This window comes from Toxotes jaculatrix, chromosome 6 (assembly GCF_017976425.1).
Source record: "Toxotes jaculatrix isolate fToxJac2 chromosome 6, fToxJac2.pri, whole genome shotgun sequence".
NCBI lineage: Eukaryota > Metazoa > Chordata > Actinopteri > Toxotidae > Toxotes > Toxotes jaculatrix.
In genome coordinates, this window is record NC_054399.1 from 3305603 (window position 1) to 3326927 (window position 21325).

Sequence of the window (21325 nt, forward strand, 5' to 3'; positions counted from 1 at the left end):
ACACACTTCCAACAACAGCGACACAAAAACAAACGTTGTGATCTTTTCCTGTCATTTGTTAGTTAACTCATTATTTCAGAGCCAAAACAATTAGATGGAAGTTGTGTGTAAAAGTGTCACTGGGGCTTTTCTTTACCAGGCAGTTTAAATAAACCGGTAACATTCACTGACGAACATTAACGCGTTACTTCCTGTTGTGTTTTGTGTTTTCACAACAACAGCAAATCCCGAAGACACAAACACTGATGGAAAAAGTCCGGTCGGTCCTGCGCCGTACTGTGTGCCCGCTGCGCCACCTATCGACCAAAGACGAGTAACACATCAACTCTGAAAACCAACATGGCGGCGCCCGTGAGAACCAGCTCCTCTGACAGTGAGCCGTTTATCGGCAAATAAACTTATTTAAAGACGAAGACCGTTTGTTCGACGGAAACCAGCAGTGAAAAAAATCAGGTAGGTAACAGATAACTGCATGAATAATCTATAAAAACTCAGTTATGTGGCTGTAAAACTGATGATAGCCCTACCTGTTCTGTTCTGCTCTGTGGTCCTTCCTGTAGGGTCATGTCCAGGCTGGCCGTGGTGTGTGGGGGCTCCAGGGGCATTGGGAAGGCCGTGTCCCGCCTGCTGGCAGAGAGGGGCTGCAGGTTAGCTGTTGTCTCCAGGGACGAAGGTGCTGCCCGGGCCACTGTGGCATCTCTGCATGGAGGTGGAGTGCTGCGTACACACACACAGACAGATATATACATACACACAGACTGTGGTCTTTATAACTATTAACCTATTCACACACCTTCTGTATCTTGTCTCCAGGTGACCATGTGGCTTTTAGCTGTGATGTCTCCAAAGAGCAGGAGGTGCAGAAAACCTTTGACACAATTAAAAAAACCTGTGGAAACATTTCTTATCTGGTGAATGCAGCTGGCGTCAACAGGTGAGTAGACACCTGGGCCATGGCTCTGCTCATACCTGTCTGTATCTGTAAAAGTATAACTGAGGGGATACACACTTAGGCCCAGAAGTCTGAGACCACTTTCGAAATCATGTCTCTGTTCAGGGACGCCTTGTTACTGAGGACTCAGCCGGAGGACATGGTGGCTGTGCTTCACACCAACTTGTTGGGCACCATGCTGACCTGCAGGGCGGCACTGCGCAGCATGCTGCACACTCAGGGAGCTGCCATTGTTAATATAGGTAACGACTGCTCTGCATGCAGTATGTTTTACAGTTTGGTCACTGGGTGGCAACGTATATCAGCACTTTCTTTAGATTCACTTCACTTCTGAAGTGTTGCTTTGGGGTTAGGGTCCCTGTAGATCAGACCTGGGCAAACTACGGCCTGTGGGCCGCGTGCATCCATATGTAAAACGTCACGCTTTTGGCTTTATTGGTTTTGGTTGTATTGCATGCACGGCATGAATATTTTTAGGGCCTGAGCACGAAAAACGTGCGAGAGCCCTATTGTATCTGAAGGAATTATTAGGGCCCGATCACGAAAATTGTGCGAAGCCCTATTGTAACTGAAGGGGTTATTATTATTCTCCTCTTTTATTTTTCTTCCGCCTCTTTGTCGGCTAATTTGACCCCCTGAACGTGCTCAAAAAGTCACCAAACTTTGCCCAAAATTGTCCCCTGACGAAAATTCTTGGTTGACACTGTCCGTGCGACGGGGCGCGGCCAAACGGCTCTGCACCGTAAGACCTACGGATCTATGGACCTACGGGACACAGATACATCACGTCGAGATGAGAAAAAAAGCCTCTTGGAGAAAAATTCCATGATGTACAGGAAGTCGGCCATTTTGGAAAGACCACCATTTTACCTTTCGCACTTGCCGTACTCCCGCCAAACTCCTCCTTGTCCGATTGCGCTGAATTTTGGTCAGATTGCTCAGAAGGCACTAGGGACAAAAAGTTTTCAAATGTTTTGATGTGGGTTACACGGTCTGCCCATGGTGCCGCCACGAAAATTACCCTTCGCCAACACACAGGAAATGGATGTATTTGTGGCTGTACCTCACACATACTTCATCCAATGTGGATGAAAAAGTTTCTTTAATTAACTCCGCCTGGGGAAATCATCGGATGGAGCTGAAATCTTGTCATGTTGCTCTTAAGACACTATTGTCCAAAAATGATCCAAAGCTTTTCTATACGTTACACGATGTGGGCGGAGCACCACCACAAAGTCACCCTCCGATTTGTGAAAATGAGGATTTTGGATTTTTCCCACTTATCATCCATTCTGGCTAATATTTTGCCTTGAAATCTATAATTCCCTACAAGTCTTGCCACAGGGCACCGTTTTAGCACAATTGGGCGTGGTCACTTAGCTCAGCAGCGCCCCCTGGAGTGTGAACTCAGCCCCCGTGAGGCCTACAGACATGAAATTTGGTGCACTGATAGATCTCTTCAATACAAGAAAAAAGTCTATTGGAAGAAAATTCTACGATGACAGGAAGTCCGCCATTTTGGAAAAATGCCACCATTTGGCATTTCGGACTGGCTGTACTTTAACGAACTTGTCCTAGGGGATTGGTCCAATCGGGCTGAAATTTTGTCTGTTGAATCTGAAGGCATTAAGGACAAAAAGTTATCAAAAGTTTTGTTGTGGGTTACACGGTCTACCTGTGGCGCTGCCACGAACTTGACCCTTCGCCAATACACAGGAAATGGATGTATTTGTGCCTATATCTCCCACATACTTCATCCAATGTTGAACAAACTTTAGTCAGGATGACCTTCAAACTCTCAACTGATTTATATGCTCATTTGATGATACACTCATAGCGCCCCCTGCTGGGAGGGGCCCATGTCTTTTCTGTTGCTGTATACTGCTGTGCATCTCTGGGGAGATGAGCGGGAGAGAGGAGAGGACATAATCTGATACATTTAAAATTTTTGTCATGGTTCAGAAGACATTGATGAATAAGTTATCGGTAACACTTTAGAATAACGATCCCTTATAAGACATTTATAAGCTATTTGTAGATAATTAACTAATCATGAACAAAACACTTATATACATTTGTAAATTTATAAAACCATTTATAACTAAAGTTGTACAACATTTATATATGATTTAGACATTATTAAAAATGCTTTGTCAACATTGTTTATATATATGATTTATTCATCAACTAATTTTCAATATGATCAACCTTATTAGTAAATTATTGGTGAAATAGTGTAGATGTGTTAAAAAAACCCTCTGTACCACCATTTGTTTATTCATGTTTAACAGATGATTTGTTAGGTATTCATTAAAAAAAATGGGTCAACACAATCATTGGACCATTTAATCGGTTTGTGGTGTTTTTGGTAGTTTTTTCCCTTGTGTCAGCTCTCTCAATATACTGGCCAAACAGGCATTTTAACAGCTCAGGTTGAGAATCAGTAGTAGACCGCTCTAGCGAGCTAGCTGCTACATTTTCTATCAATAACCCCGTTTTCATGGACAACTTTTTTAAATTAGAATGATTAAAATTGTATTGACAAAAAGATGTCCATGTAAACACAGTTAGTTATATGAATTGAGATACTGCAACCTGTTGACCTTCTATCAGGTCAGCAGGCATCCAGCTGTCTTATTCAAACTGGCTGATTTTTGGAGGTTTTTCTCACATAAATCAAGAATCTGTAACATTTTACCAATTCCCATCCCAAGTTATAACACAATGTTATGGTAACTATCAGTTTTGGTTAACTAGCTGCCACTGGTCCTATCTTTGTGGTTTCAGGTAACAACGCCACCGTCTCCCACAGCTGTGCTGTCGGCCAAGAAATTGCGCACACAGGCCAAGGAAAAAGATGATGCACAATCCAAAAAAAATAAAGAACTTGACCAAACCAACGGAGGCCCTGTTGGCAGAACAAACAATTTTAATCTGTATTAACAGTGTTTTGAATGTGAGGGCTGTTGAAAAGCACTTCATTGTTATTGCTATATGTTGTTTCATAGCACATTGGTTGCTGTGCTTGTTTTAATAAAATGTTTTATACTCTTATACTCTGTACTCCTAATTCTGTCACTGATGTCACAAGGAAGGATGGATCCCAAAATTGTCTACAAAATTTATTACATGTGATGAAAAAGTCTACAAATCTTTAGCAAACATTATTAGATATTTGTTAATGATGAATATGTTTAACTTTAGATTAAGGGACATAAGAACATCTGCAACTGATTTATAGATGTTTTATGAATGTCTAACAGATCATTTGTTTCAACATGAAAGGACAAGTTAGTAATTGCTTTATATCTGTATTTATTAAAGTCAGATTGTTCATAAGAGGTGAGTAAAAGGTCCACAAATCATTTATAAACATTAACAGACATTTGCAAATAATGAGTAGTCTTCACTTTAGATTAAAGGACATAAAAACATCTGCAAATCATTTATAGATTTTTATTTGAATACGTACAAATCATCTGTTAAACATGAATTAACAAATGGTGGTACAGTAGTTTTTTAACACATCTACACTATTTCACCAATAATTTACTAAAAAGGTTGATCATTCTGAAAATTAGTTGATGATGAATACATCATGTACAATGCTGACACAGCATTTTTTAATAAAGTCTAAATCATATATAAATGCTGTACAACTTTAGTTTTAAATGGTTTTATAATAACTTAAAAATGGATATAAATGGTTTATTCATGATTGGTTATATATCTACTAATAGCTTATAAATATCTTGTAACAAGTAATAAATGTTTTAATAATTTTTTACAAATAAATAAGTGTTTAGTTCATGATTAGTTAACTATCAACTAATATCTACTAATAGCTTATAAATGGCTTATAAGGGATCGTTATTCTAAAGTGTTACCAAGTTGGCAAAAGCATTTGCCAACTTTTGACTTTTTTTGTCCGATTTTGACGCCTTACTATACTATGACGTTTTTTATGACATTTTGAGGTGAAAAAATTTTTTGACTTTTTTTGTCCGATTTTGACACCTTACTATACTATGACATTTTTTCTGACTTTTGGAGGTGAAAATTTTTTTGACTTTTTTGGTCCGATTTTGACGCCTTACTATACTATGACGTTTTTTCTGACTTTTGGAGGTGAAAAAATTTTTTGACGTTTTTTCGACGATTTTGACGCCTTACTATACTATGACGTTTTTTAGGACTTTTGGAGGTGAAAAATTTTTTTTGACTTTTTTTGTCCGATTTTGACGCCTTACTATACTATGACGTTTTTTCTGACTTTTGGAGGTGAAAATTTTTTTGACTTTTTTGGTCCAATTTTGACGCCTTACTATACTATGACGTTTTTTATGACTTTTGGAGGTGAAAAAAATTTTTGAGTTTTTTTCGACGATTTTGACGCCTTACTATACTATGACGTTTTTTCTGACTTTTGGAGGTGAAAAAATTTTTTGACTTTTTTTGTCCGATTTTGACGCCTTACTATGCTATGACATTTTTTCTGACTTTTGGAGGTGAAAAAAATTTTTGACTTTTTTTGTCCGATTTTGATGCCTTACTATGCTATGACGTTTTTTATGACTTTTGGAGGTGAAAATTTTTTTTGACTTTTTTTGTCCGATTTTGACGCCTTACTATACTATGACGTTTTTTATGACTTTTGGAGGTGAAAAAAATTTTTGAGTTTTTTTCGACGATTTTGACGCCTTACTATGCTATGACGTTTTTTATGACTTTTGGAAGTGAAAAAAATTTTTGACTTTTTTTGTCCGATTTTGACGCCTTACTATGCTATGACGTTTTTTATGACTTTTGGAGGTGAAAATTTTTTTTGACTTTTTTTGTCCGATTTTGACGCCTTACTATACTATGACGTTTTTTATGACATTTTGAGGTGAAACATTTTTTTGACTTTTTTTGTCCGATTTTGACGCCTTACTATACTATGACGTTTTTTATGACATTTTGAGGTGAAAAAATTTTTTGACTTTTTTTGTCCGATTTTGACGCCTTACTATACTATGATGTTTTTTCTGACTTTTGGAGGTGAAAAAATTTTTGACTTTTTTGGTCCGATTTTGACGCCTTACTATACTATGACGTTTTTTCTGACTTTTGGAGTTGAAAAATTTTTTGACTTTTTTTGTCCGATTTTGACGCCTTACTATACTATGACGTTTTTTATGACTTTTGGAGATGAAAAAAATTTTTGACTTTTTTTTCGACGATTTTGAGGCCTTACTATACTATGACGTTTTTTATGACTTTTGGAGGTGAAAAAAATTTTTGACTTTTTTTGTCCGATTTTGACGCCTTACTATACTATGACGTTTTTTCTGACTTTTGGAGGTGAAAAAAATTTTTGACTTTTTTTGTCCGATTTTGATGCCTTACTATGCTATGACGTTTTTTATGACTTTTGGAGGTGAAAATTTTTTTTGACTTTTTTTGTCCGATTTTGACGCCTTACTATACTATGACGTTTTTTATGACTTTTGGAGGTGAAAAAAATTTTTGAGTTTTTTTCGACGATTTTGACGCCTTACTATGCTATGACGTTTTTTATGACTTTTGGAAGTGAAAAAAATTTTTGACTTTTTTTGTCCGATTTTGACGCCTTACTATGCTATGACGTTTTTTATGACTTTTGGAGGTGAAAATTTTTTTTGACTTTTTTTGTCCGATTTTGACGCCTTACTATACTATGACGTTTTTTATGACATTTTGAGGTGAAACATTTTTTTGACTTTTTTTGTCCGATTTTGACGCCTTACTATACTATGACGTTTTTTATGACATTTTGAGGTGAAAAAATTTTTTGACTTTTTTTGTCCGATTTTGACGCCTTACTATACTATGATGTTTTTTCTGACTTTTGGAGGTGAAAAAATTTTTGACTTTTTTGGTCCGATTTTGACGCCTTACTATACTATGACGTTTTTTCTGACTTTTGGAGTTGAAAAATTTTTTGACTTTTTTTGTCCGATTTTGACGCCTTACTATACTATGACGTTTTTTATGACTTTTGGAGATGAAAAAAATTTTTGACTTTTTTTTCGACGATTTTGAGGCCTTACTATACTATGACGTTTTTTATGACTTTTGGAGGTGAAAAAAATTTTTGACTTTTTTTGTCCGATTTTGACGCCTTACTATACTATGACGTTTTTTCTGACTTTTGGAGGTGAAAAAAAATTTTGACTATTTTTCGACGATTTTGACGCCTTACTATACTATGACGTTTTTTATGACTTTTGGAGGTGAAAAAAAATTTTGACTTTTTTTCGACGATTTTGACGCTTTACTATACTATGACGTTTTTTATGACTTTTGAGGTGAAAAAATTTTTTGACTTTTTTTTGATGATTTTGACGCCTTACTATACTATGACGTTTTTTATGACATTTTGAGGTGAAAAATTTTTTTGACTTTTTTCGTCCGATTTTGACGCCTTACTATACTATGACGTTTTTTATGACTTTTAGAGGTGAAAAAATTTTTTGACTTTTTTTGTCCGATTTTGACGCCTTACTATACTATGACGTTTTTTATGACTTTTGGAGGTCGAAAAAAATTTTGACTTTTTTTGCCCGAAAAAAACGCCATACTATACTATGACGTTTTTTATGACTTTTGGAGGTGAAAAAAATTTTGGACTTTTTTTCGACGATTTTGACGCCTTACTATACTATGACGTTTTTTCTGACTTTTGGAGGTGAAAAATTTTTTGACTTTTTTTATCTGATTTTGACGCCTTACTATACTATGACGTTTTTCTGACTTTTGGAGGTGAAAAAAAATTTTGACTTTTTTTGTCCGATTTTGACGCCTTACTATACTATGACGTTTTTTCTGACTTTTGGAGGTGAAAAAAAATTTTGACTTTTTTTCGACGATTTTGACGCTTTACTATACTATGACGTTTTTTATGACTTTTGAGGTGAAAAAAATTTTTGACTTTTTTTGTCCGATTTTGACGCCTTACTATACTATGACGTTTTTTATGACTTTTGGAGGTCGAAAAAAATTTTGACTTTTTTTGCCCGAAAAAAACGCCATACTATACTATGACGTTTTTTATGACTTTTGGAGGTGAAAAAAATTTTGGACTTTTTTTCGACGATTTTGACGCCTTACTATACTATGACGTTTTTTCTGACTTTTGGAGGTGAAAAAATTTTTGACTTTTTTTATCTGATTTTGACGCCTTACTATACTATGACGTTTTTCTGACTTTTGGAGGTGAAAAAAAATTTTGACTTTTTTTGTCCGATTTTGACGCCTTACTATACTATGACGTTTTTTCTGACTTTTGGAGGTGAAAAAAAATTTTGACTTTTTTTCGACGATTTTGACGCTTTACTATACTATGACGTTTTTTATGACTTTTGAGGTGAAAAAAATTTTTGACTTTTTTTTTGATGATTTTGACGCCTTACTATACTATGACGTTTTTTATGACATTTTGAGGTGAAAAATTTTTTTGACTTTTTTTGTCCGATTTTGACGCCTTACTATACTATGACGTTTTTTCTGACTTTTGGAGGTCGAAAAAAATTTTGACTTTTTTTGCCCGAAAAAAACGCTTTACTATACTATGACGTTTTTTATGACTTTTGGAGGTGAAAAAAAAATTTGACTTTTTTTCGACGATTTTGATGCCTTACTATACTATGACGTTTTTTATGACTTTTGGAGGTCGAAAAAAAATGTGACTTTTTTTGCCCGAAAAAAACGCCTTACTATACTATGACTTTTTTTGCCCGAAAAAAACGCCATGCTATACTATGACGTTTTTTGTGACTTTTGGAGGTCGAAAAAAAATTTGACTTTTTTTGCCCGAAAAAAACGCCATACTATACTATGACGTTTTTTATGACTTTTGGAGGTCGAAAAAAAGTTTGACTTTTTTTGCCCGAAAAAAACGCCATACTATACTATGACGTTTTTTCTGACTTTTGGAGGTCGAAAAAAATTTTGACTTTTTTTGCCCGAAAAAAACGCCATACTATACTATGACGTTTTTTATGACTTTTGGAGGTCGAAAAAAATTTTGACTTTTTTTGTCCGATTTTGACGCCATACTATACTATGACGTTTTTTATGACTTTTAGAGGTGAAAAAATTTTTTGACTTTTTTTGTCCGATTTTGACGCCTTACTATACTATGACGTTTTTTATGACTTTTGGAGGTCGAAAAAAATTTTGACTTTTTTTGCCCGAAAAAAACGCCATACTATACTATGACGTTTTTTATGACTTTTGGAGGTCGAAAAAAATTTTGACTTTTTTTGTCCGATTTTGACGCCATACTATACTATGACGTTTTTTATGACTTTTGGAGGTGAAAAAAATTTTGACTTTTTTTGTCCGATTTTGACGCCATACTATACTATGACGTTTTTTATGACTTTTAGAGGTGAAAAAAATTTTTGACTTTTTTTGTCCGATTTTGACGCCTTACTATACTATGACGTTTTTTATGACTTTTGGAGGTCGAAAAAAATTTTGACTTTTTTTGCCCGAAAAAAACGCCATACTATACTATGACGTTTTTTATGACTTTTGGAGGTCGAAAAAAATTTTGACTTTTTTTGTCCGATTTTGACGCCATACTATACTATGACGTTTTTTATGACTTTTGGAGGTGAAAAAAATTTTTGACTTTTTTTGTCCGATTTTGACGCCATACTATACTATGACGTTTTTTATGACTTTTAGAGGTGAAAAAAATTTTTGACTTTTTTTGTCCGATTTTGACGCCTTACTATACTATGACGTTTTTTCTGACTTTTGGAGGTCGAAAAAAATTTTGACTTTTTTTGCCCGAAAAAAACGCCATACTATACTATGACGTTTTTTATGACTTTTGGAGGTCGAAAAAAATTTTGACTTTTTTTCGACGATTTTGACGCCATACTATACTATGACGTTTTTTATGACTTTTGGAGGTGAAAAAGAATTTTGACTTTTTTTATCCGATTTTGACGCCTTACTATACTATGACGTTTTTTCTGACTTTTGGAGGTGAAAAAAATTTTGACTTTTTTTCGACGATTTTGACGCCTTACTATACTATGACGTTTTTTCTGACTTTTGGAGGTCGAAAAAAATTTTGACTTTTTTTGCCCGAAAAAAACGCTTTACTATACTATGACGTTTTTTATGACTTTTGGAGGTCGAAAAAAATTTTGACTTTTTTTGCCCGAAAAAAACGCCATACTATACTATGACGTTTTTTATGACTTTTGGAGGTCGAAAAAAAATTTGACTTTTTTTATCCGATTTTGACGCCTTACTATACTATGACGTTTTTTCTGACTTTTGGAGGTGAAAAAAAATTTGACTTTTTTTCGACGATTTTGACGCCTTACTATACTATGACGTTTTTTCTGACTTTTGGAGGTCGAAAAAAATTTTGACTTTTTTTGCCCGAAAAAAACGCTTTACTATACTATGACGTTTTTTATGACTTTTGGAGGTCGAAAAAAATTTTGACTTTTTTTGCCCGAAAAAAACGCCTTACTATACTATGACGTTTTTTCTGACTTTTGGAGGTCGAAAAAAATTTTGACTTTTTTTGCCCGAAAAAAACGCCATACTATACTATGACGTTTTTTATGACTTTTGGAGGTGAAAAAAAATTTTGACTTTTTTTGTCCGATTTTGACGCCTTACTATACTATGACGTTTTTTTATGACTTTTAGAGGTGAAAAAATTTTTTGACTTTTTTTGTCCGATTTTGACGCCTTACTATACTATGACGTTTTTTATGACTTTTGTAGGTCGAAAAAAATTTTGACTTTTTTTGCCCGAAAAAAACGCCATACTATACTATGACGTTTTTTATGACTTTTGGAGGTCGAAAAAAATTTTGACTTTTTTTGTCCGATTTTGACGCCATACTATACTATGACGTTTTTTATGACTTTTGGAGGTGAAAAAAAATTTTGACTTTTTTTATCCGATTTTGACGCCTTACTATACTATGACGTTTTTTATGACTTTTGGAGGTCGAAAAAAATTTTGACTTTTTTTGCCCGAAAAAAACGCCTTACTATACTATGACGTTTTTTATGACTTTTGGAGGTCGAAAAAAATTTTGACTTTTTTTGCCCGAAAAAAACGCCATACTATACTATGACGTTTTTTATGACTTTTGGAGGTCGAAAAAAATTTTGACTTTTTTTGCCCGAAAAAAACGCCTTACTATACTATGACTTTTTTTGCCCGAAAAAAACGCCATACTATACTATGACGTTTTTTATGACTTTTGGAGGTCGAAAAAAATTTTGACTTTTTTTGCCCGAAAAAAACGCCATACTATACTATGACGTTTTTTATGACTTTTGGAGGTCAAAAAAAAGTTTGACTTTTTTTGCCCGAAAAAAACGCCTTGCTATGACGTTTTTTATGACTTTTGGAGGTCGAAAAAAAATTTGACTTTTTTTGCCCGAAAAAAACGCCTTACTATACTATTACTTTTTTTGCCCGAAAAAAACGCCATACTATACTATGACGTTTTTTCTGACTTTTGGAGGTGAAAAAAATTTTGACTTTTTTTGTCCGATTTTGACGCCTTACTATACTGACGTTTTTTATGACTTTTGGAGGTCGAAAAAAATTTTGACTTTTTTTGCCCGAAAAAAACGCCATACTATACTATGACGTTTTTTCTGACTTTTGGAGGTCGAAAAAAATTTTGACTTTTTTTGTCCGATTTTGACGCCATACTATACTATGACGTTTTTTATGACTTTTGGAGGTGAAAAAAAATTTTGACTTTTTTTGTCCGATTTTGACGCCATACTATACTATGACGTTTTTTATGACTTTTAGAGGTGAAAAAAATTTTTGACTTTTTTTGTCCGATTTTGACGCCTTACTATACTGACGTTTTTTATGACTTTTGGAGGTCGAAAAAAATTTTGACTTTTTTTGCCCGAAAAAAACGCTTTACTATACTATGACGTTTTTTATGACTTTTGGAGGTCGAAAAAAATTTTGACTTTTTTTGTCCGATTTTGACGCCATACTATACTATGACGTTTTTTATGACTTTTGGAGGTGAAAAAAAATTTTGACTTTTTTTATCCGATTTTGACGCCTTACTATACTATGACGTTTTTTATGACTTTTGGAGGTCGAAAAAAATTTTGACTTTTTTTGCCCGAAAAAAACGCCTTACTATACTATGACGTTTTTTATGACTTTTGGAGGTCGAAAAAAATTTTGACTTTTTTTGCCCGAAAAAAACGCCATACTATACTATGACGTTTTTTATGACTTTTGGAGGTCGAAAAAAATTTTGACTTTTTTTGCCCGAAAAAAACGCCTTACTATACTATGACTTTTTTTGCCCGAAAAAAACGCCATACTATACTATGACGTTTTTTATGACTTTTGGAGGTCGAAAAAAATTTTGACTTTTTTTGCCCGAAAAAAACGCCTTGCTATAATATGACGTTTTTTATGACTTTTGGAGGTCGAAAAAAAATTTGACTTTTTTTGCCCGAAAAAAACGCCTTACTATACTATGACTTTTTTTGCCCGAAAAAAACGCCATACTATACTATGACGTTTTTTCTGACTTTTGGAGGTGAAAAAAATTTTGACTTTTTTTGTCCGATTTTGACGCCTTACTATACTGACGTTTTTTATGACTTTTGGAGGTCGAAAAAAATTTTGACTTTTTTTGCCCGAAAAAAACGCCATACTATACTATGACGTTTTTTCTGACTTTTGGAGGTCGAAAAAAATTTTGACTTTTTTTGTCCGATTTTGACGCCATACTATACTATGACGTTTTTTATGACTTTTGGAGGTGAAAAAAAATTTTGACTTTTTTTGTCCGATTTTGACGCCATACTATACTATGACGTTTTTTATGACTTTTAGAGGTGAAAAAAATTTTTGACTTTTTTTGTCCGATTTTGACGCCTTACTATACTATGACGTTTTTTATGACTTTTGGAGGTCGAAAAAAATTTTGACTTTTTTTGCCCGAAAAAAACGCCATACTATACTATGACGTTTTTTCTGACTTTTGGAGGTCGAAAAAAATTTTGACTTTTTTTGTCCGATTTTGACGCCATACTATACTATGACGTTTTTTATGACTTTTGGAGGTGAAAAAAAATTTTGACTTTTTTTATCCGATTTTGACGCCTTACTATACTATGACGTTTTTTCTGACTTTTGGAGGTGAAAAAAATTTTGACTTTTTTTCGACGATTTTGACGCCTTACTATACTATGACGTTTTTTCTGACTTTTGGAGGTCGAAAAAAATTTTGACTTTTGGAGGTCGAAAAAAATTTTGACTTTTTTTGCCCGAAAAAAACGCCTTACTATACTATGACGTTTTTTATGACTTTTGGAGGTCGAAAAAAATTTTGACTTTTTTTGCCCGAAAAAAACGCCATACTATACTATGACGTTTTTTATGACTTTTGGAGGTCGAAGAAAATTTTGACTTTTTTTGCCCGAAAAAAACGCCTTACTATACTATGACTTTTTTTGCCCGAAAAAAACGCCATACTATACTATGACGTTTTTTATGACTTTTGGAGGTCGAAAAAAAATGTGACTTTTTTTGCCCGAAAAAAACGCCTTGCTATACTATGACGTTTTTTATGACTTTTGGAGGTCGAAAAAAAATTTGACTTTTTTTGCCCGAAAAAAAACGCCTTACTATACTATGACGTTTTTTATGACTTTTGGAGGTGAAAAAAATTTTGACTTTTTTTGTCCGATTTTAACGCCATACTATACTATGACGTTTTTTATGACTTTTAGAGGTGAAAAAATTTTTTGACTTTTTTTGTCCGATTTTGACGCCTTACTATACTATGACGTTTTTTATGACTTTTGGAGGTCGAAAAAAAGTTTGACTTTTTTTGCCCGAAAAAAAAACGCCATACTAAACTATGACGTTTTTTCTGACTTTTGGAGGTCGAAAAAAATTTTGACTTTTTTTGCCCGAAAAAAACGCCATACTATACTATGACGTTTTTTATGACTTTTGGAGGTCGAAAAAAAATTTGACTTTTTTTGCCCGAAAAAAACGCCATACTATACTTTGACGTTTTTTATGACTTTTGGAGGTCGAAAAAAAATTTGACTTTTTTTGCCCGAAAAAAACGCCATACTATACTATGACGTTTTTTATGACTTTTTGAGGTGAAAAAAATTTTTGACTTTTTTTGTCCGATTTTGACGCCTTACTATACTATGACGTTTTTTATGATATTTTGAGGTCGAAAAAAAATTTTCACTTTTTTTGCCCGAAAAAAACGCCTTGCTATACTATGACTTTTTTTGCCCGAAAAAAACACCATACTATACTATGACGTTTTTTGTGACTTTTGGAGGTCAAAAAAAATTTTGACTTTTTTTGCCCGAAAAAAACGCCATACTATACTATGACGTTTTTTATGACTTTTGGAGGTCGAAAAAAATTTTGACTTTTTTTGCCCGAAAAAAACGCCATACTATACTATGACGTTTTTTATGACTTTTGGAGGTCGAAAAAAATTTTGACTTTTTTTGCCCGAAAAAAACGCCTTACTATACTATGACGTTTTTTATGACTTTTGGAGGTCGAAAAAAATTTTGACTTTTTTTGCCCGAAAAAAACGCCTTACTATACTATGACGTTTTTTATGACTTTTGGAGGTCGAAAAAAATTTGACTTTTTTTGCCCGAAAAAAACGCCATACTATACTATGACGTTTTTTATGACTTTTTGAGGTGAAAAAAATTTTTGACTTTTTTTGTCCGATTTTGACGCCTTACTATACTATGACGTTTTTTATGACTTTTGGAGGTGAAAAATTTTTTTGACTTTTTTTCGACGATTTTGACGCCTTACTATACTATGACGTTTTTTATGACTTTTGGAGGTGAAAAAAAATTTTGACTTTTTTTCGACGATTTTGACGCCTTACTATACTATGACGTTTTTTATGACTTTTGGAGGTGAAAATTTTTGTTGACTTTTTTTGTCCGATTTTGACGCCTTACTATACTATGACGTTTTTTATGATATTTTGAGGTCGAAAAAAATTTTGACTTTTTTGGCCCGAAAAAGACGCCTTACTATACTATGACGTTTTTTATGACTTTTGGAGGTCGAAAAAAAATTTGACTTTTTTTGCCCGAAAAAAACGCCATACTATACTATGACGTTTTTTATGACTTTTGGAGGTCGAAAAAAATTTTGACTTTTTTTGCCCGAAAAAAACGCCTTACTATACTATGACTTTTTTTGCCCGAAAAAAACGCCATACTATACTATGACGTTTTTTATGACTTTTGGAGGTCGAAAAAAAATGTGACTTTTTTTGCCCGAAAAAAACGCCTTACTATACTATGACTTTTTTTGCCCGAAAAAAACGCCATACTATACTATGACGTTTTTTATGACTTTTGGAGGTCGAAAAAAAATGTGACTTTTTTTGCCCGAAAAAAACGCCTTGCTATACTATGACGTTTTTTATGACTTTTGGAGGTCGAAAAAAAATTTGACTTTTTTTGCCCGAAAAAAACGCCTTACTATACTATGACGTTTTTTATGACTTTTGGAGGTGAAAAAAATTTTGACTTTTTTTGTCCGATTTTAACGCCATACTATACTATGACGTTTTTTATGACTTTTAGAGGTGAAAAAATTTTTTGACTTTTTTTGTCCGATTTTGACGCCTTACTATACTATGACGTTTTTTATGACTTTTGGAGGTCGAAAAAAAGTTTGACTTTTTTTGCCCGAAAAAAACGCCATACTAAACTATGACGTTTTTTCTGACTTTTGGAGGTCGAAAAAAATTTTGACTTTTTTTGCCCGAAAAAAACGCCATACTATACTATGACGTTTTTTATGACTTTTGGAGGTCGAAAAAAAATTTGACTTTTTTTGCCCGAAAAAAACGCCATACTATACTTTGACGTTTTTTATGACTTTTGGAGGTCGAAAAAAAATTTGACTTTTTTTGCCCGAAAAAAACGCCATACTATACTATGACGTTTTTTCTGACTTTTTGAGGTGAAAAAAATTTTTGACTTTTTTTGTCCGATTTTGACGCCTTACTATACTATGACGTTTTTTATGATATTTTGAGGTCGAAAAAAAATTTTCACTTTTTTTGCCCGAAAAAAACGCCTTGCTATACTATGACTTTTTTTGCCCGAAAAAAACACCATACTATACTATGACGTTTTTTGTGACTTTTGGAGGTCAAAAAAAATTTTGACTTTTTTTGCCCGAAAAAAACGCCATACTATACTATGACGTTTTTTATGATATTTTGAGGTCTAAAAAAATTTTGACTTTTTTTGCCCGAAAAAAACGCCATACTATACTATGACGTTTTTTATGACTTTTGGAGGTCGAAAAAATTTTTGACTTTTTTTGCCCGATAAAAACGCCATACTATACTATGATGTTTTTTATGACTTTTGGAGGTCGAAAAAATTTTTGACTTTTTTTGCCCGAAAAAAAACGCCTTACTATACTATGACGTTTTTTATGACTTTTGGAGGTCGAAAAAAATTTTGACTTTTTTTGCCTGAAAAAAACGCCATACTATACTATGACGTTTTTTATGACTTTTGGAGGTCGAAAAAAATTTTGACTTTTTTTGCCCGAAAAAAACGCCTTACTATACTATGACGTTTTTTATGACTTTTGGAGGTCGAAAAAAATTTTGACTTTTTTTGCCCGAAAAAAACGCCTTACTATACTATGACGTTTTTTATGACTTTTGGAGGTCGAAAAAAATTTGACTTTTTTTGCCCGAAAAAAACGCCATACTATACTATGACGTTTTTTATGACTTTTTGAGGTGAAAAAAATTTTTGACTTTTTTTGTCCGATTTTGACGCCTTACTATACTATGACGTTTTTTATGACTTTTGGAGGTGAAAAATTTTTTTGACTTTTTTTCGACGATTTTGACGCCTTACTATACTATGACGTTTTTTATGACTTTTGGAGGTGAAAAAAAATTTTGACTTTTTTTCGACGATTTTGACGCCTTACTATACTATGACGTTTTTTATGACTTTTGGAGGTGAAAATTTTTTTTGACTTTTTTTGTCCGATTTTGACGCCTTACTATACTATGACGTTTTTTATGATATTTTGAGGTCGAAAAAAATTTTGACTTTTTTGGCCCGAAAAAGACGCCTTACTATACTATGACGTTTTTTATGACTTTTGGAGGTCGAAAAAAAATTTGACTTTTTTTGCCCGAAAAAAACGCCATACTATACTATGACGTTTTTTATGACTTTTGGAGGTCGAAAAAAATTTTGACTTTTTTTGTCCGATTTTGACGCCATACTATACTATGACGTTTTTTATGACTTTTGGAGGTGAAAAAAAATTTTGACTTTTTTTATCCGATTTTGACGCCTTACTATACTATGACGTTTTTTCTGACTTTTGGAGGTGAAAAAAATTTTGACTTTTTTTGTCCGATTTTGACGCCTTACTATACTATGACGTTTTTTCTGACTTTTGGAGGTGAAAAAAATTTTGACTTTTTTTGTCCGATTTTGACGCCTTACTATACTATGACGTTTTTTATGATATTTTGAGGTCGAAAAAATTTTTGACTTTTTTTGCCCGAAAAAAACGCCATACTATACTATGACGTTTTTTATGACTTTTGGAGGTCGAAAAAAATTTTGACTTTTTTTGCCCGAAAAAAACGCCTTACTATACTATGACGTTTTTTATGATATTTTGTGGTCGAAAAAAATTTTGACTTTTTTTAGGACGAAAAAAACGCCTTACTATACTATGACATTTTTTATGACTTTTGGAGGTCGAAAAAAATTTTGACTTTTTTTGCCCGAAAAAAACGCCATACTATACTATGACGTTTTTTATGACTTTTGGAGTTGAAAAATTTTTTTGACTTTTTTTCGACGATTTTGACGCCTTACTATACTATGACGTTTTTTATGACTTTTGGAGGTGAAAAAAAATTTTGACTTTTTTTCGACGATTTTGACGCTTTACTATACTATGACGTTTTTTATGACTTTTGAGGTGAAAAAAATTTTTGACTTTTTTTGTCCGATTTTGACGCCTTACTATACTATGACGTTTTTTATGACTTTTGGAGGTCGAAAAAAATTTTGACTTTTTTTGCCCGAAAAAAACGCCATACTATACTATGACGTTTTTTATGACTTTTGGAGGTGAAAAAAATTTTGGACTTTTTTTCGACGATTTTGACGCCTTACTATACTATGACGTTTTTTCTGACTTTTAGAGGTGAAAAAATTTTTGACTTTTTTTATCTGATTTTGACGCCTTACTATACTATGACGTTTTTCTGACTTTTGGAGGTGAAAAAAAATTTTGACTTTTTTTGTCCGATTTTGACGCCTTACTATACTATGACGTTTTTTCTGACTTTTGGAGGTGAAAAAAAATTTTGACTTTTTTTCGACGATTTTGACGCTTTACTATACTATGACGTTTTTTATGACTTTTGAGGTGAAAAAAATTTTTGACTTTTTTTTGATGATTTTGACGCCTTACTATACTATGACGTTTTTTATTACATTTTGAGGTGAAAAATTTTTTTGACTTTTTTTGTCCGATTTTGACGCCTTACTATACTATGACGTTTTTTATGACTTTTGGAGGTCGAAAAAAATTTTGACTTTTTTTGCCCGAAAAAAACGCCATACTATACTATGACGTTTTTTCTGACTTTTGGAGGTCGAAAAAAATTTTGACTTTTTTTGTCCGGTTTTGACGCCATACTATACTATGACGTTTTTTATGACTTTTGGAGGTGAAAAAAATTTTTGACTTTTTTTGTCCGATTTTGATGCCTTACTATACTATGATGTTTTTTATGACTTTTGGAGGTGAAAAAAAATTTTGACTTTTTTTCGACGATTTTGACGCCTTACTATACTATGACGTTTTTTCTGACTTTTGGAGGTCGAAAAAAATTTTGACTTTTTTTGCCCGAAAAAAACGCTTTACTATACTATGACGTTTTTTATGACTTTTGAGGTGAAAAAAATTTGTGACTTTTTTTTGATGATTTTGACGCCTTACTATACTATGACGTTTTTTATTACATTTTGAGGTGAAAAATTTTTTTGACTTTTTTTGTCCGATTTTGACGCCTTACTATACTATGACGTTTTTTATGACTTTTGGAGGTCGAAAAAAATTTTGACTTTTTTTGCCCGAAAAAAACGCCATACTATACTATGACGTTTTTTCTGACTTTTGGAGGTCGAAAAAAATTTTGACTTTTTTTGTCCGGTTTTGACGCCATACTATACTATGACGTTTTTTATGACTTTTGGAGGTGAAAAAAATTTTTGACTTTTTTTGTCCGATTTTGATGCCTTACTATACTATGATGTTTTTTATGACTTTTGGAGGTGAAAAAAAATTTTGACTTTTTTTCGACGATTTTGATGCCTTACTATACTATGACGTTTTTTATGACTTTTGGAGGTCGAAAAAAAATGTGACTTTTTTTGCCCGAAAAAAACGCCTTACTATACTATGACTTTTTTTGCCCGAAAAAAACGCCATGCTATACTATGACGTTTTTTATGACTTTTGGAGGTCGAAAAAAATTTTGACTTTTTTTGCCCGAAAAAAACGCCTTACTATACTATGACGTTTTTTCTGACTTTTGGAGGTCGAAAAAAATTTTGACTTTTTTTGCCCGAAAAAAACGCCATACTATACTATGACGTTTTTTATGACTTTTGGAGGTGAAAAAAAATTTTGACTTTTTTTGTCCGATTTTGACGCCTTACTATACTATGACGTTTTTTTATGACTTTTAGAGGTGAAAAAATTTTTTGACTTTTTTTGTCCGATTTTGACGCCTTACTATACTATGACGTTTTTTATGACTTTTGGAGGTCGAAAAAAATTTTGACTTTTTTTGCCCGAAAAAAACGCCATACTATACTATGACGTTTTTTATGACTTTTGGAGGTCGAAAAAAATTTTGACTTTTTTTGTCCGATTTTGACGCCATACTATACTATGACGTTTTTTATGACTTTTGGAGGTGAAAAAAAATTTTGACTTTTTTTATCCGATTTTGACGCCTTACTATACTATGACGTTTTTTATGACTTTTGGAGGTCGAAAAAAATTTTGACTTTTTTTGCCCGAAAAAAACGCCTTACTATACTATGACGTTTTTTATGACTTTTGGAGGTCGAAAAAAATTTTGACTTTTTTTGCCCGAAAAAAACGCCATACTATACTATGACGTTTTTTATGACTTTTGGAGGTCGAAAAAAATTTTGACTTTTTTTGCCCGAAAAAAACGCCTTACTATACTATGACTTTTTTTGCCCGAAAAAAACGCCATACTATACTATGACGTTTTTTATGACTTTTGGAGGTCGAAAAAAATTTTGACTTTTTTTGCCCGAAAAAAACGCCATACTATACTATGACGTTTTTTATGACTTTTGGAGGTCAAAAAAAAGTTTGACTTTTTTTGCCCGAAAAAAACGCCTTGCTATAATATGACGTTTTTTATGACTTTTGGAGGTCGAAAAAAAATTTGACTTTTTTTGCCCGAAAAAAACGCCTTACTATACTATGACTTTTTTTGCCCGAAAAAAACGCCATACTATACTATGACGTTTTTTATGACTTTTGGAGGTGAAAAAAATTTTGACTTTTTTTGTCCGATTTTGACGCCTTACTATACTGACGTTTTTTATGACTTTTGGAGGTCGAAAAAAATTTTGACTTTTTTTGCCCGAAAAAAACGCCATACTATACTATGACGTTTTTTCTGACTTTTGGAGGTCGAAAAAAATTTTGACTTTTTTTGTCCGATTTTGACGCCATACTATACTATGACGTTTTTTATGACTTTTGGAGGTGAAAAAAAATTTTGACTTTTTTTGTCCGATTTTGACGCCATACTATACTATGACGTTTTTTATGACTTTTAGAGGTGAAAAAAATTTTTGACTTTTTTTGTCCGGTTTTGACGCCTTACTATACTATGACGTTTTTTATGACTTTTGGAGGTCGAAAAAAATTTTGACTTTTTTTGCCCGAAAAAAACGCCATACTATACTATGACGTTTTTTCTGACTTTTGGAGGTCGAAAAAAATTTTGACTTTTTTTGTCCGATTTTGACGCCATACTATACTATGACGTTTTTTATGACTTTTGGAGGTGAAAAAAAATTTTGACTTTTTTTATCCGATTTTGACGCCTTACTATACTATGACGTTTTTTCTGACTTTTGGAGGTGAAAAAAATTTTGACTTTTTTTCGACGATTTTGACGCCTTACTATACTATGACGTTTTTTCTGACTTTTGGAGGTCGAAAAAAATTTTGACTTTTGG

The 21325-nt window shown here is 33.0% G+C and overlaps 1 protein-coding gene across 3 annotated transcripts in view; it reads left to right on the top strand.

Annotated features, from left to right (window-relative positions):
• The first annotated feature begins 327 nt into the window (after nucleotides 1-327).
• Nucleotides 328-21325, top strand: part of cbr4 (carbonyl reductase 4) — a 54644-nt gene continuing 33646 nt past the window's right edge. For all 3 annotated transcript variants that reach the window (XM_041040962.1, XM_041040964.1, XM_041040963.1), the window contains exons 1-4: nucleotides 328-453; nucleotides 561-709; nucleotides 814-934; nucleotides 1058-1194. In XM_041040962.1, the coding sequence (XP_040896896.1) occupies nucleotides 565-709; nucleotides 814-934; nucleotides 1058-1194 (403 nt within the window). In that variant the 5' untranslated portion in view covers nucleotides 328-453; nucleotides 561-564. The remainder of the gene's footprint in view (nucleotides 454-560; nucleotides 710-813; nucleotides 935-1057; nucleotides 1195-21325) is intronic.